The 15,167-nt window shown below is 41.6% G+C and overlaps 1 protein-coding gene across 1 annotated transcript in view; it reads left to right on the forward strand.

Moving 5' to 3' along the window:
- Positions 1 to 14,499, forward strand: part of LOC311240681 (Y-box-binding protein 1-like) — a gene marked incomplete at both ends in the record, with an annotated part of 143,786 nt that extends 129,287 nt beyond the window's left edge. The window contains one exon of the mRNA XM_084329254.1: positions 14,488 to 14,499. Coding sequence (XP_084185380.1) covers positions 14,488 to 14,499 — 12 coding nt within the window. The remainder of the gene's footprint in view (positions 1 to 14,487) is intronic.
- Positions 14,500 to 15,167: the final 668 nt, after the last annotated feature.

The raw sequence follows: 15,167 nt of genomic DNA on the forward strand, positions 1-15,167 counted from the left end.
TGTCGTTGACTGAGTCGCTTGTGTTGTCGCTGTGTGTCAGACTCTGGATTCTTTCGAACACCCGCCCACCTCTACCTCTGATTGGCTTACCATGACATTTTACTTAACCTCAGCCAATCGCGCACTGCCCACTAACCAAGGAAAAAAAGTATTGCTTCTCGGCGCAGAGATCTGTCTGATGAAAAAAACAGCTTCAATCATAGTAATGCGCCGGATTTTTTATTTTTCTTTTTTTGGCAGTAACGGTAACAGCTTTATTAAGATTGGAAGAGTAATCGGTTAGATTACTCGTTACTGAAAAAACTACCGCCGTTAGTAATGCCGTTATTTATAACGCCGTTATTCCCATCACTGGATGTCACAGTATGATGTCATAATCAAACATTTTAGAACATTTGTGATGTCACAGTATCATGCCATAATAGAACATTCGAGAACAATCATGCGATTAATCGAGTTAAATATTTTAATCGTTTGACAGCACTAATATATATATATATGTGTGTGTGTGTGTGTGCGTGTGTGCGTGTGCGCGTGTGTGTGTGTGTGTATGTGTGTAGGGCCATTAATGATTCCGTTTGGCCACGGCAAGGGGCCATATGGTAACCTGAACATTCCATCACCGAGACGGTATTGCTCACACGAGCGTGCACACACATGGACCCCGCCCCCTCCACAAACCCCCCCCCCACACACACACCTGAACCCGTTAGCACCACATAGCAGCGAAGGACGGCGGAAGTCGTGGCGCGTGGAGGGCAGAGAACATCGGGCCAAATGCAGGATCTGTGTCGCAGAGCACTCAGGCAACTCGCGTGGCAGAGGTGACTCACGAGATCTTCGTCCTCCTCCTCCTCTGCAGCATCTTGATGAAGACTTTCCCCGGGCAGGCCTCTCGCGGTTCTTCCTGCAGTGACTCACTGACGGTTCCAGCCCACCTTCCCTCTCCACGCGCTTCCGTACTGGTGCTGTGTTTCTGCTCACAATGTCTATTGTCTGCAGTACAGTACCTGTTTTTAAGTGACTGTTTTTAATCCTACTGTGTATTGCAGAATACTGGTTGAAGTTCAAGGTCAAGTTGAAGTTCAAGTTTGTTTTTATTTGTCAGAACAAAATACAGGATACTTTATAATGAAATGCTTGTTTCTCATGAGTCCCTGAGAGTGTGCTACATACAGTAAAGAGAAAGTAAGTAAAACATGAAGAAGTAAAAAGTAGATAAAGTCAATATACATATATACAATATAGACAGGGTACATTTTCAGAAAATTATAACCCTGAAGGCATTTCGTGTTTATTTTTGGTACACAACATTTCTAGGGGTATTAAGGGGTGCTGAATCCAAATCTGCTGTATACCAAGCTAAAAGATTTCAAATAAGGCCTCAAAATTGAGAAATCCAACATGGCCGCCAGCGCGAGGCTGAAATCTATTTAAGTGCATATCTTTTTGACTAAACAAGGTAGAAACATGAATGAAATGTGTTTTTATATGTTTGCATACATGAGGAATTTTAAATCATATCCTTATTTTAGATCAGTTGTGAAAATGTTGCTCGAAACTCATATTTATAGCAGAAACGGTGGTCATTATTGATGCATAACTCATCAAACAAATAAGAAAGAAAAGCAGGATGATCCCAGGCCATGGATTTATTCATCAAACTCTTTTCTCTTGAATTTTTTTAATCAGACTGGCCATTTATGCAAATTAGATAGTCCTTAATATGCGTACAGTAGCTTGGGTACAGTCATTCATTGTCAGTCATCAATCGTATTCAGGCAGGTGTCCCAGGTGTCTTGCAGTTGCATGATTCATCCAATGCCACTTTTCCTGAATAGAATAGAATAGATTATATAATATAATAAAATTTTAATAATTTACCATCTTTATTAGTTGTCATACAGAATACAGAATACTTTGCATGAAATGTTTCTTTCTGTGTTGCTCGTGAGAGTGTGCTAGATAATAACAAGATAGTATAAAATAAGTATAATAAGTATAAAATAAGAAGTCAAGTAGGTAAACAAGTGTAAACAACAAAATTGTTCAGTGTATCTATATATACAGTATGTACAGCTGGTACAAAAATGGTGAGGTATAGCTTAGCTTGTGATGCCACCTTGTAGTGGTGAGGTGCAATAAGGAATGAGAATGATATGCAATTTCCTTACTAATAATATAAATATAAATATAAAGTGTAAAGTGTGTCTAAAGTGGTAAAGTGGGTGCTACAGTGTGTTGTTTATTTAAGTGAGTGTATGTGCGCTGTGGGTGTGTTGATGGTTTGCTTATTGTTCATTGTTCATTCATTGAGCATCCTGATGGCCTGGGGATAGAAGCTCCTTCTGAGTCTCTCTGTGCTTGCCCTGAGACTCTGGTATCGCTTGCCTGACCGCAGCAGTTCAAAGAGGCAGTTGTTTGAGTGGCTGGAGTCTTTGATTATTCTCTTAGCCTTGCCCATGCACCGCTTGTTGTAAATGTCTTGAGAGTGGGAAGCCCACCTTCAATTGTGCGTTCGGCTGAACGGGCCACTCTCTGTAGTCTGCTGCGGTCTTGTGCAGTGCTATTCCCAAACCAGGAGGTGATATTGCCAGTCAGGATGCTCTCTATTGTGCATGAGTAGAAGTTCTTGAGGATCTTCTGACTCACATTGAACTTCCTTAAGTGCCTAAGGAAGTAGAGGCGTTGTTGTGCCTTCTTGATAACACTGTCAATGTGTGTGGTCCATGTCAAGTCCTCGGATATGTGGACTCCGAGGTACTTAAAACTGTTCACTCTCTCAACCGGTGCCCCGTCGATGCTGAGGGGGCTGTAGTCCCTGACCCCGACCTCCTAAAGTCCACAATCATCTCCTTTGTTTTGCTGAGAGGCTGTTCTCTTGACACCATCCCGCTAGAACCTGAACCTCTTCCAGGTAGGCCCTCTCGTCGTTTGCAGAGATCAGGCCCACCACTACTGTGTCGTCAGCAAATTTGATGATTGTGTTGTTGTTCCGCTGTGCCACACAGTCATGTGTGTACAGGGAGTGGAGGAGGGGACTCAGGACACAGCCCTGGGGGGCCCCTATGTTGAGAGTGATGGATGAGGAGGTGCAGTTGCCTGCTCTCACCACCTGGGGTCTACCCGTCAGGAAGTCCAAGACCCACTGGCAGAGGTCATAGTTCAAGCCCAGGTCCCTGAGCTTGGCTATGAGTTTGGAGGGGACTATGCTGAGCTGTAGTCGATGAATAGCATTCTCACATAGTTCCCCTGCCTCTTGTCCAGGTGTGATGCTGCTGTGTGCAGCACATGGACTATGGCGTCCGCCGTGGACCTGTTGGGGCGGTATGCAATTTGCAGGGGGTCCAGGTTGATGGGGAGGGAGGAATAGATGTAGTCCTTCACTAGCTTCTCAAAGCACTTCATGGCTATGGAGGTGAGAGCTACAGGGTGGTAGTCGTTGAGGCAAGCAGGCTTGGATTTTTTGGGTACAGGGATAATGGTGGACTTCTTCAGACAGGTGGGGAAGACAGCCTGTTCTAAGGACAGGTTAAATATGTCAGTGAATACCGGGGCCAGTTGGTCGGCACAGACTTTTAGGACGTGGCCGGGGATACCGTCCGGTCCTGCTGCCTTCCTGATATTCACTTTCTTAAAAGTCCTCCTCACCTCATGTTCTGTTATCCTGAACACTGAGTCTCCATCAGCAGTGCCCCCCCCCCCTCCATTGCAGTGGTTTGTAGGCTGGTGCTGTTATTCCCAGCCATAGATCCCAGCCAACCATAGATCTTGCAGATTAATCTCTCTGTTGATCTTCTGTGAAAGGGCCCTTCCCAAGGCCAGCAAGATCAGTGTGATGGTGCTCGAACACCTGCCAGGCTGTTTTCTTTCCGTGACCACTGAACTGGGACACACTGTCACATCCGGTGGGGGCATGGAAGGCAAGGATTGTGTCCAGTTGATCATCAGATAGTAGCTTTCTAATGTCATGTACTGGAAAATATTTTGGATCCTTCGATATCCCAGCTTTCATGTAGAGATGCGTACATCGGATTCTGTCATAGTGAGCCAAGAGTAGAAGCAGCACATCTGTGTCACGCGCTGACACGACGATTGTTTCCATTGGAGCCTGGATGAGAAAATCAGACTTGTATCAGCTTCCTCATGGTCAGCACTCAGAGAGGAGACTTCAAGATCTGGATCTGTTGACTTGACAGTTGTCGCTTCAGCAAACCTCCCTGATACTACAACTACAGGTTCATCATCCGGGCTGTGTTCTATCAGGTGGTTTGAGAGTAGTTGAGCGATATCTGATTTGTTGTCTTCAAGGGCCATGAAGCTCGACCAATCGGCAGGAAGTGGAACACGATTTCACGACGTACTGGTCTGTGGCACTGTTTGCGTTTCACCCTTGTGCCTGTTTTGATGGATTGGTCATGGTATCTGTCAAAGACGACATCTACCCTCTGGTATTTTGCTCCCATCTTCAACACGGTGTCAGTGAACTTGTTGGCATAGTTACCAAATGTTCTAGTGTCAGGTGGCTTTCCGAGTGCCATTACCAGAGCTTGGCCATCAATGACCAGGCAGTTGGGTCCCTGAAGGGTAAGATCTGCACGGGTTTTAACTTGTTTCGTCAGTATATTTGCTAACACAGACTTGTTGGTGGAATGTAGACTCCAGTTAGTTGTGGCCAGAGATGGCGGAATGGGCATGAGCTCATGCTGGAGGATATTGTCAAGGTCTACCTTACGACCTGCTCTGTAAACTGTGATGAGCTTGTCCACTTTGATGGTGTTTTGCTTGTTCTTGGAAAGTTGCACAACTTCATACAAAGAGGCATGTTATGGTTTGTATAGCAACCCCAATAGCACAACACAAGACAGGTATGAGAGTTAGCCAAAAACAGGGCATTATTTATTTCACAGGGAAAAAAGGTAGCACTGACCCTTTAAGGGTGAAATACACTAGAGTCCACGAACAACAAAAAATGCAGCGCTGGCCCTTTAAAGGGTGACCAAAAAAACATCCAGGACATCACAGAAATGTTCAGGTAGTCACGAGACTCACCAGGCAAAGGTGCCGACAGGGAACTTGAAAAACGAGGACCGCACGGAAGCGGTGATCACACAGGGAATATCCACAGGAGCATGGCGGTGCTCACACAGGGAAATCCACAGGAGCATGAAAACGTCCCAGCAGGAAAACGGCGCCGACGTCTCACACTGGGGATGCGGCAGTAGGTGGTAGGATGTAGATGGCACGACGTCTCACGCCGGAGACGCGGCAGTAGATGGTGGCAACAAGATGACCTGGCCATGAGTGGAAGGCAGTCGGCAGTCTTTGTAGTCTCTCGAGGGGCTAATTACCAACCACTCACAGGTGCGCGAAGTAGAAAAGCGGCACGCCCCCTCGTTGGGCAGCATGCAGTCCTCTCCAGCCCTCACAAGGCAAATGTCTTGGCTTTGTTCTTTCGAATGGGTGATTTCAGGTTCAAGTGCTGGTCACTATCTGGAGGTTCACACAAACGTTTGTCCACAAACATGTTCAGTTGTGCCTGTCCAAGGTGTTCTGCGCCAAGTATGGATTCTTGAATCTCTGGTGTGACTACGTCCTTGTTGATGGATGTAAGAACACTTACAAAAGCACATTTAATTCAGGTTTGTACCTTGTGTAGTCACACTTAACTCATTAAGCCCCACCATTTATTTTTAGAAAATTCGCCTAAAACAGCATGCTTACATTAAAATGCTTATATATCCAGATTTATAAGAGAAACTTGCATAAACTTGGTACCTGAAGAAAGCTAAGACTTGGGGGATTCTAATGTTGGTGTCCAACACTGTACAGTTATTACCAAATTGCTGTAGTATTCCTGCAAACACTGAAGAAATGTAATTTCTTTTATCCTCGCCTATACAAAGATTACAGTTAGTCAAAATCACCCTGTTACTCTCATGGTTGCACCCCAGCTATATTCATACTTTTTTCCTCCATAGGTGCAGATGTTCTGTGCAAAGTTTCATGTCAGTAGAATAAAAACTGTGGGTTTAGCACCTGTTTTTGTGGAGAGAGGGCCTGGTGCTGGCGGCCATGTTGGATTTCTCAATTCTGAGACCTTATTTGACATTTCTGAGCTTGGTATACAGCAGATTTGGATTCAGCACCCCTTAATACCCCTAGAAATGTTGTGTACCAAAAATAAACACGAAATGCCTTCAGCACTTTATACAAGCACATTTTCTGAAATTCTGCCTAGTCTAATATACAATACAGAGTAAAATGAGTACCAGTGAGGTAGAATGCAAAGGTACAAAACTTGGGGTAGGGTGCAAAGGAGGTATGAATGTGGTGCAAATCTCTTTAATAATAGATAAATATAAAGTGTGTTAAAGTGTCTAAAGTGAATAAAGTGAGTGGTAATGTGAGTGATATGTTCTACTGTGTATTGCAGTATACTGGTTGAAGATACTGTTCTACTGTGTGTTGCAGAATACTGGTTGAATCAGGGCCATTTCTAGCTTTTTGGGGGCCCCTTACAAAATGTGGTTTGGGGGCCCCTATTTTGTCAAACTATGGTGGGGGGATTCCAAACCCTTTAACATCTTAAGCCCGAGCGGTCCGGTACCGGTACGACATTGATATCACGCCATAAATCCATCTCTACAGAATGTATGAATTAATATTGCGTTTTCTTTTTCAAATGTAGCCAAGAGTAAAGACCCTAACCCTGTCAAAACAGCAGCCATAGTGTATATTTTCAGCAATACGTTTGTTTACCAATAGGTTAAAGTGTTATTAGTGAAATATTTGTTTTGGAAATGTATTTGGAAACAGGCGAATATAGACGCTAAAAGAATCCACGGCGCCATTTTGTTTGTAGTCATATGAGGACGGGAGACCCAGGGCTTTCGAATGGCGTTGGAATTTCCAAAAACGACAGCTCCTGTCAATCAAATTACTTGTGGAATAACTTGTTTATTTATCTTATTTTTCTGGATTATCTACCACAAAACTGAATGCTGTTGGCATGAATTAGAGTTTATCTACCTTTCTGTGAACGTCTAGCAAAAAACGGCGTTGCAATCTGATTAAAAATGGTGGAGGAATCTTCATAATAAAAAAGTAACTGTATTTACAGTAGATTTCATTCACGGTTGTTGCAGCACGCCTGGTGATACTAAATCCAGATTGAACTCTGCAATTGGAAAGAGGAGATTTGGCCTGATCCATAGATGTGTGACTTGGCTATAATAAGGTCATTTATAGGCCTGATATTCTATATTCTATAATAATATTTAAAATGGCATGTGTCCGGATGGCAGAATTCAGTACTTCTGTTTAATCATCCTCCCTTTATTCATTTGCTTAGATTTTCTGTGCACTTGATCTCAAGAAGGTGCTGAATGAGAATTTTTTTTCAATTTTAGCATGGTGTTATTCACCGTCAAATAAGAAAAAAGAAAAGAAATTTGATATTCTCCTTTGGTTCATTACAATTTACTCAAGCCTAGTAACAAACACAATATTTCTGACACTGGGAATACATTCCCTGAGATCCATAGATGTCCCTAGATACCAAGAACATGCAGATGGACCTTGTAGAAGTGGAGCAATCTTCCATTTACTTTTTAGGCGAATTTTCAGAAAATAGGGCTAGGGCAGGGGTTCTCAACCTGTCTGCTGCCAAGGCACCCCTGTGTTCAATAAAATATTCCAGGTCACCCCTACATACGATAAATACTTTTCCGGTCCTGTCTTTTTTGCTACAATGATGACAAAAGTGCTTGCTTTCAAAATAATGTTTATTTAAGAAACCGGGAAACACATTTGTGTGTTTATTAACAGGTGTTTCAGGTCTAAATGGCTTAGTACTGTTGACATTACACTGCTTGTAGTAGTACATCAAATAGCATATTTCTTTAAATAAAATTACAGAAAATTATCACTAAAGTGCTATTTGTTGCAGCTGCACACTTTTCCATAAAAATAGCATATTTGGATAAGTGTGACCATTTCTCAAAAACTGAAAATCATGTATTTTATTTTAAATACAGAAAATGATCACTAAAGTGCTATCTGTTGCAGCTGCACTATTCTCCATAAAAATAGCATATTTGGATACGTTTGACCATTTCTCAAAAACAGAAAATCATGTATTTTTTTTAAATACAAAAAAGGATCACCAAGTTACCATTTCTCAAAAAATATAAATAAATACAGAAAATAAGCACTCATTCACTCAGTGGACATTTCTAGCTCAATGCGAGGTCTGCTGCTGCTGGCTAATAATACGGTCAATACGTGGGGAGATCTTTGGCAACACACATGTCATCCTCAAGGCTCAACTTGGCCCTATATTTTATTTTCAGAGCTGTTATGGATGAAAAGCCGGCTTCACACAGATATGTGGTGCTGAATGGTATCAACACCTTAACTGCTGCATCATGAGATACTTGGTACTCAGCACCACACTCTGAAACGAGCTCTCCAGGGCCCTGTTTCTTGTACCTGGTTCAACTAAGTCGATCAAGATGTCATTATCCAGCTTCAGTTAACCCGATGTTCGAAGCCGGGATTTTCCTGTTCCTCGAAGGTGGATTCAGTCTCGTTAACTCAAGCCAGACTTGCGACTCAGGCTAAATGCGCGCGGCCGCTTCAGGCGAAAAGCCAGCACGTATCGATGGCAGAGATCCTGATTCTCTAACGGCATTGATTGATTAATTGATTTAAAACTTTATTGACAGATTGCAATACGGCTCAATCGCCTCGCCGACAAGTTAAATGCGTTATCTATAGGCTAATTTTAAGTCCCTCATTACCTCAATCAATCAGATTATATTTCTTTAAACTTGCCTGCTGGATTGAATAATCAAATGAGATCTTGCTAGCGAAAATAATTAGTTAAACTTATACAGAATTACGATACGGCTCTCTTACCCATTGATTGATGTATAGTCGATCTTTAACTTATCTCCAATGTGGTCTAACGGGTTGTTGTTTTGACTATCACGCAGACGACCGGGGTTCGAGACCCTAGTCTTTTCCTTCTTTTTGCAATATAGGAATAATTCAATTTGGTGCACGTTGAGAGCTATATAAAGAATGACATCCTCAATGCATGTAGATTTATAATATTTTAACTTAAAACCAGGCTACTTTGGCGTATAATCATTAATATTATATTCAAAAAAATCATATTGGAAACATCGGGTTTTGAACCCCGGTCGCTGGGTTGGCAGGCTTGAGCACTACCGCTGCACCACTGTGCCAGATGGGATAAATTCATTGTTTATACATTAATGAACGAGAGACCCGTGTTTAGAATATCCTTTGTTTTGAATGAAGTTTATCTCTTTATTCTCATTCATTAATGTGACGTCAACGGCTCATTCAATTTCTCAAATCCGTCAAACAGCACATCTCATCAGACATCTTAATCCCAGTTACAATTAAAATAACCACATAATGTGTACATCGCACGAGCGAGCGCCACGGTATATATAACGTGCATTATTTAGGACAAAGTGAATTTAGTATCAGCATTTTGGGTCTATTTTACATTTCAAAAGCCCCCTCTGGAAGAATGGAGCACAAAAACGTAATTCAGAATGGTATAATGCAGATCGTAGACTGTGGGAATAGTTTCAGGAAACGGGCTGTCACTTCTTTGCGGGGGCGTGGCGATGGTTCAGGCTAACTTGAACTTGAACTCTGCTTTCGACCAGGCTCAAACTTTTGGATCTGTTGTCATGGTGATTTGGAAAATCCACGTACGGGGAACCGGAAAGTCCGGCTAACTCAGTTATCCAGTTAAAGTTATCCGGCTAACTCAGTTATCCAGGTACAAGGAACGGGGCCCAGGTGGATGTATCAGATGAGATTTCAATGAGTTCTTCCAAGAGTTTGGATGGAGATGTGTCAGGAAGCTTTGTCTCAATGTTGTCTGTAACGTTTTTTTTTATCCAGAGTAACTTGGTGATCCTTTTCTGTGTTTTATTAAATAATGATTTTCAGATTTTGAGAAATGGTCAAACTTATCCAAATATGGTATTTTCATGGAAAACAGTGCAGCTGCAATAGATAGCACTTTAGTGATAATTTTCTGTAATCCAAAAAGTATACAAAAATATACTGTACATTGGAGGTGGTTGGGTGGGTGGGGTGGGGACACTGTACAACTGTACAAGCAAAACTGTACATTGGAATATTGACAAAACCATACTTGGTCATTTACTGTACATTGGAGGGGGTTGGGTTGGGACATTTACAGGGTCCAGTTTCGAATTGCAGTCTCCTGTAGGCGTTCTTTGAGAGTGGTTTTGAAAGTGAATAGTGATTCACATTCCTTTACAGCTTTGGGTAGGGCGTTCCACATTGATGTGGCATAATTGCTAAACGTGTTTAGTCCCTTGTTTGAGCCGAATCTGGGTTTAACATGATTTGTGGAGCTCCCTCTGGTGTTGTGATCGTGGTATTCACTGACCTTTGGGAAGTATTTTGACATGTACATGGGTACCTTGGTCGTGTAGTGTATCTTGTAGACCAGGCCCATTGCAAGTTGTTGTACTCTGTCATCTACTCTAAGCCATCCTAGGTTGTCAAAGTGGGCAGGGTTGAGGTGGGTTCTAGGAGTAAGGTCAAGCAGTAGTCTGACCAGTTTGTTTTGAGATGTTTGTAATTTTGTTTTTAACGCCTTTGAGGTGCTTTGGTACCATGAGTCGTAGTACCCTTGAATGAGTGCTCCTGCCAGTATGTATGTATGTATGTATGTATGTATGTATGTATGTATGTATGTATGTATGTATGTATGTATGTATGTATGTATGTATGTATGTATGTATGTATGTATGTATGTATGTATGTATGTATGTATGTATGTATGTATGTATGTATGTATGTATGTATGTATGTGTACTGTATGTATACTGTATGTATACTGTATGTATACTGTATGTATGTATACTGTATGTATGTATGTATGTTTTTGCAGACTTCAATCTCGGAATTCTATAACCCCATAGATTTCAATGACCAGTAACCATTGTGGCACCATCGTTAGACTGTTAGAAGTCCTCAAAATGTTATCATACAAAGAATCTGAAAGTAAGTTTAATGTTGAACCCCTGGTCCTCTCCACAAAAGCTTTCAATAGATCCCTTTTGTTTGTCAAACTCTAAACCGCTTCGTTCTGTGCACACGACCCATCCACAGTAGGCATGATATGCATAATCAGATCATTGCATAACCCTCCTAAAACTTCACTTGATATAAAAACATTTAACAATGACTTTTCTTAGCGAGAGGAGATGGAGATCATGTGGTGGAGATTGAATTTAGGAGAAAAGGAGATGATTCCACTATGAGGCACAGTGTGATGGAGCATGATACTTTTAATTGAGCTAGAGAGAAAACAGTCTAATAGAGAAGAGTCTGACCATAATATGAAAATACTAATACTAATGAAACCCATATTAGGTATTAATCTTCCTTGGTTAATACAAATGTCATCTATCAGTGCACAACTATTAAGTGCACTTTGTTCATTGGTGGAGCCCGTCGCTACCCGAATGGTTGTGACCCAAGGCCTGTTGCTTTCCAGAAGGCTGTGTCCTAAGGGGCCGTGTAAAACAGTGAAGCCGTTATCTGTAGGGGAGAGTGGGGTGAGGAGTGCCACTTTTTACTTAAAGTGCCTTTAAAGCAAGGGGATTACAGTAATTCCCCCAACTAAAATATGTACATATAGTTTAGGATGTTGTGCATCCCTGGGGACAATCACTTTGGATCTTAAATAAACTGTTTCAGAAATATAGCTTTAGAAAAAAAAGTGGTTTTGTGGCACAACTTGCCCCCGGTGCGGGGTAAGTTGTGACATTAGAGAGAATACACTGGGGTAAATTGTGCCATTGATAATTTTACGTAAAACAGATCATTTTAATCTCAAAAGCGGTAAAAGCATCCTGCAGATCTTCATCTCCTTTCCAACCTGACGTATAGTCTTCCCCTGTTGCACCTCTTTCACTGCTCTTTCCAACTTCTCAAGAGGAGTTGAAACCCTGTCTGTCTTCCGTTTGTATATCTGCGTGGCATGATGGATTTTGGTCTAAAATTAAGTATATCACATAGTTTTAGTGATCAAATGCAATAATGCAATGTACAATAACAATAAAATACAATAAAGTAATATATATAGTTAATAATTATAAGTTGGGGCAACTTAACAAAGAGAATATCTGGCACAACTTAACCCAGGCCCTTTGGCACAAATCACCCCAAGCCTACCATTTTGAAAAAAATGCATCCCCCAGCTGTTTTGAGCTAGCATCATGCTAACTGTATAGACTCATGGTGTAGCTTACTAAAGCACTAAAACATGTGTGAACTGTTTTCAAAGTTGTCTATAATTGTTCAAACACAGCAATCAAAAAACCTTGATCATACAAATTTTACTTTGGAGGGCAAACAAATGTTTTTTGAACTTAAATGTGCTTACCTCTCAAGCCAGGTGTCTCCCTTCTCTGCAGGTTGAGTGAAATGGATGCCTCTTCAAAAATATGTTGTCACATGACCAACTTCTTCTATGGTTTTCTAGATAACAGGGGTGGAACTACATGCCCCTTGGCACTACTCACCCCACTCTCCCCTACTGCTTCTGTTTGGTGTTTCTTTAAAAAAAAGAAAAAAACAGTGACAGTTCTGTCTTTATGTGTATCCTTTCCTTGACCATAGACATAGATTTCTGTCTTTCTCTGTGTGTGCGTGTGTGTGTGTATGTGTGTGTACGCGTGCCTATGTGCACATGTATGTGCATGCGTGTGCAAGGCGGGGCTGATCTACACAAGAAACGATAGTTCCTCGGACCACATTCAGTATTTGAAACAGGAGGTTAAGTTGGAGAGAATGTAATGATTCCTTGTAGGACATGTACAAGGTCCTCAGCCTATTCACTGCTGTAAAACTCCCTGTACTGTATAGCGCAACACGAGAGCCGCCTCAGCACTCAGTGGCGATCCATAGGCTGTTTTCTCGCTGCCCGTACGTGACTGGAATAGGGATCAGGTAACTTTTAACGTCTACATGCTCTGCTTTTCTCTGCAGAAACAAGGATTATGTATACAGCTGTGTACAGGTCACAGTACACACTCTGTGACCCTTTTATTTAACACATGACACAACTACCTACCACAATCAGACAAAAGGCACAACACAAGCTTGCATATAGATGGACAGTTCTCAGCCTGGTGCAATTCTTCAAACAAGGCAAGCTGTCACTGTGTTCGTGTTCGCTATATGACCCTGTGGCAACTCTCCAACCGTACATTTTCAAAAGGCTTTTTTTCTCTTAACTCCGTTTAAAAACAAACCTGGTGTGTTTTCTGGCCGTCTGGCGAACACGTCTCTCGAATATTATGCTTCACACTGTCTCGCACACATATTGATGCTTTAATAAAGAAAAATGTAATTCACAGTTGCTTTTTTCTATAGGGTTAAATCATGCTTTCCGCCCACCTCCTGGAAACAGGTGGTTATGGCCCTTTTTTTTTATCACAACTAGACTATGGCGACATAGTTTATATAGATTTGCTTGTCCTACTGCCTCGATCCGCTTTATCATGCCGCTCTGAGATTTATCTCCAACTCACCTTATAGGACGCATGACGCATCACTGTACACTCTATTCACTAATTTGTTGGACTTCACTGGCTACACGCAGGTTGCAGCACTGGTATGTTTTATATATAAGGCTGTTCTTGGAGAACTTCCATGGTACATCAATTCCAAGCTTGAATTAATTCAAAACCCGCTCAGCCTCAGGTCCAGCACCTGGATGCGCTTTAAAATACCGCCCGTGCGGACTGAGGCAAGTCAAAGAAGCCTATTTTATTTTGGTCCTTGGGCCTGGAATGACCTCCTGACAAGTCTCAAACTGGCCTCTCTGATCTCCTTGTGTTGTTTTAAACTAAAAATATCGGAAATCCTTTCCACCTGCTGCTCCTGCTTTGATGTTGGATTTTACATTTTGGTTGATTGATATTGTTTTATTGTGCTTGTATTTTTAGACTTTTTTGAATTTGATGGTTGTATGGTAGTTAACTGTATGTGTATTGTGTCTTGTTATGTATGTTTTGTCATAAGTTGTGCTCGCCTTCTTGGCCAGATCACCCTTGAAAAAGAGACTGCGGTCTTAATCGGTTTTTATTTTCTGGTTAAATAAAGGTTTGATGATGAATTGTGATGAATCTAAGTGGTTCGCAGGTCCAAATAGTTTTTTTTACATTTCAGACAATACTGGCTCAGCAAGGCACACAGGATCCTGAAAGACCCCCAGCTGCCCAAACCACAAACAGTTTGAGCTCAAGACCTCCCTGAGAGGGAATTTATATCTTCTTGTCTGACTCTGGAGAAGACGGTGTGTGCATTTCCCCGTAAAATATCATTGTGTTCCTTTAAGACAATACAATCTAGAAATATTTTATTTAATGCTTTGTGTTTTGCCCCTCTCAGCGTGAAGCATGAAGATCACCTTTCACGTGAATTATTAACACGTCTACAGGATGCTATAGCAAAGACGTTTCTTTCTTTTTATTATTATTTCTTTTTTAAGTATTCACCAGGGAACACCAAGCCAAAACCTGGACTCATTACTAATTAATTGGATTCCAAGAAACCCAGAGATTTAATAGGAAGATTCTGATGTCCTTTTTATCTTGCCGCCCCCACATGCATTTATTAATTTATTAGATTAGATTAGTATCAAATGTATTATCATTATACAGCACAAGTACAGCACAACGAAAAGAGATTCGGCATCTAACCAGAGTACAAATGTAGCAGTAAAGTAAAACAGCAATATACAATGTACAGGTGGGGACGAGGTGGGAGGGGCAAAGGGTTTATGAGGGGCTGCTAGGGAGACCTAAAATGGACTATCGATACCATCTGCTAATGAGGAACTCTACGAGGGTTGGAAAAGTTGTGGACTCATAGGGGCACTCTCTGTAGAGAGTTGTGAGAGAGCTGGACTTCAAAGATATAACCTTAGAGGGAAACTCAAACTGGAACAGCAATCTTCAAGAACAACCAGGAAGGCTATGTGTATTTCTCTGTGTGGAGTCACCTTGTGGAATAATCTGGAGGAGGAGATAAAATCCAGTCAATCTATAAGTATATTAAAGAGGAAGTTC

Source organism: Notolepis coatsorum (assembly GCF_963971535.1).
Source record: "Notolepis coatsorum genome assembly, chromosome: 14".
NCBI classification, from domain to species: domain Eukaryota; kingdom Metazoa; phylum Chordata; class Actinopteri; order Aulopiformes; family Paralepididae; genus Notolepis; species Notolepis coatsorum.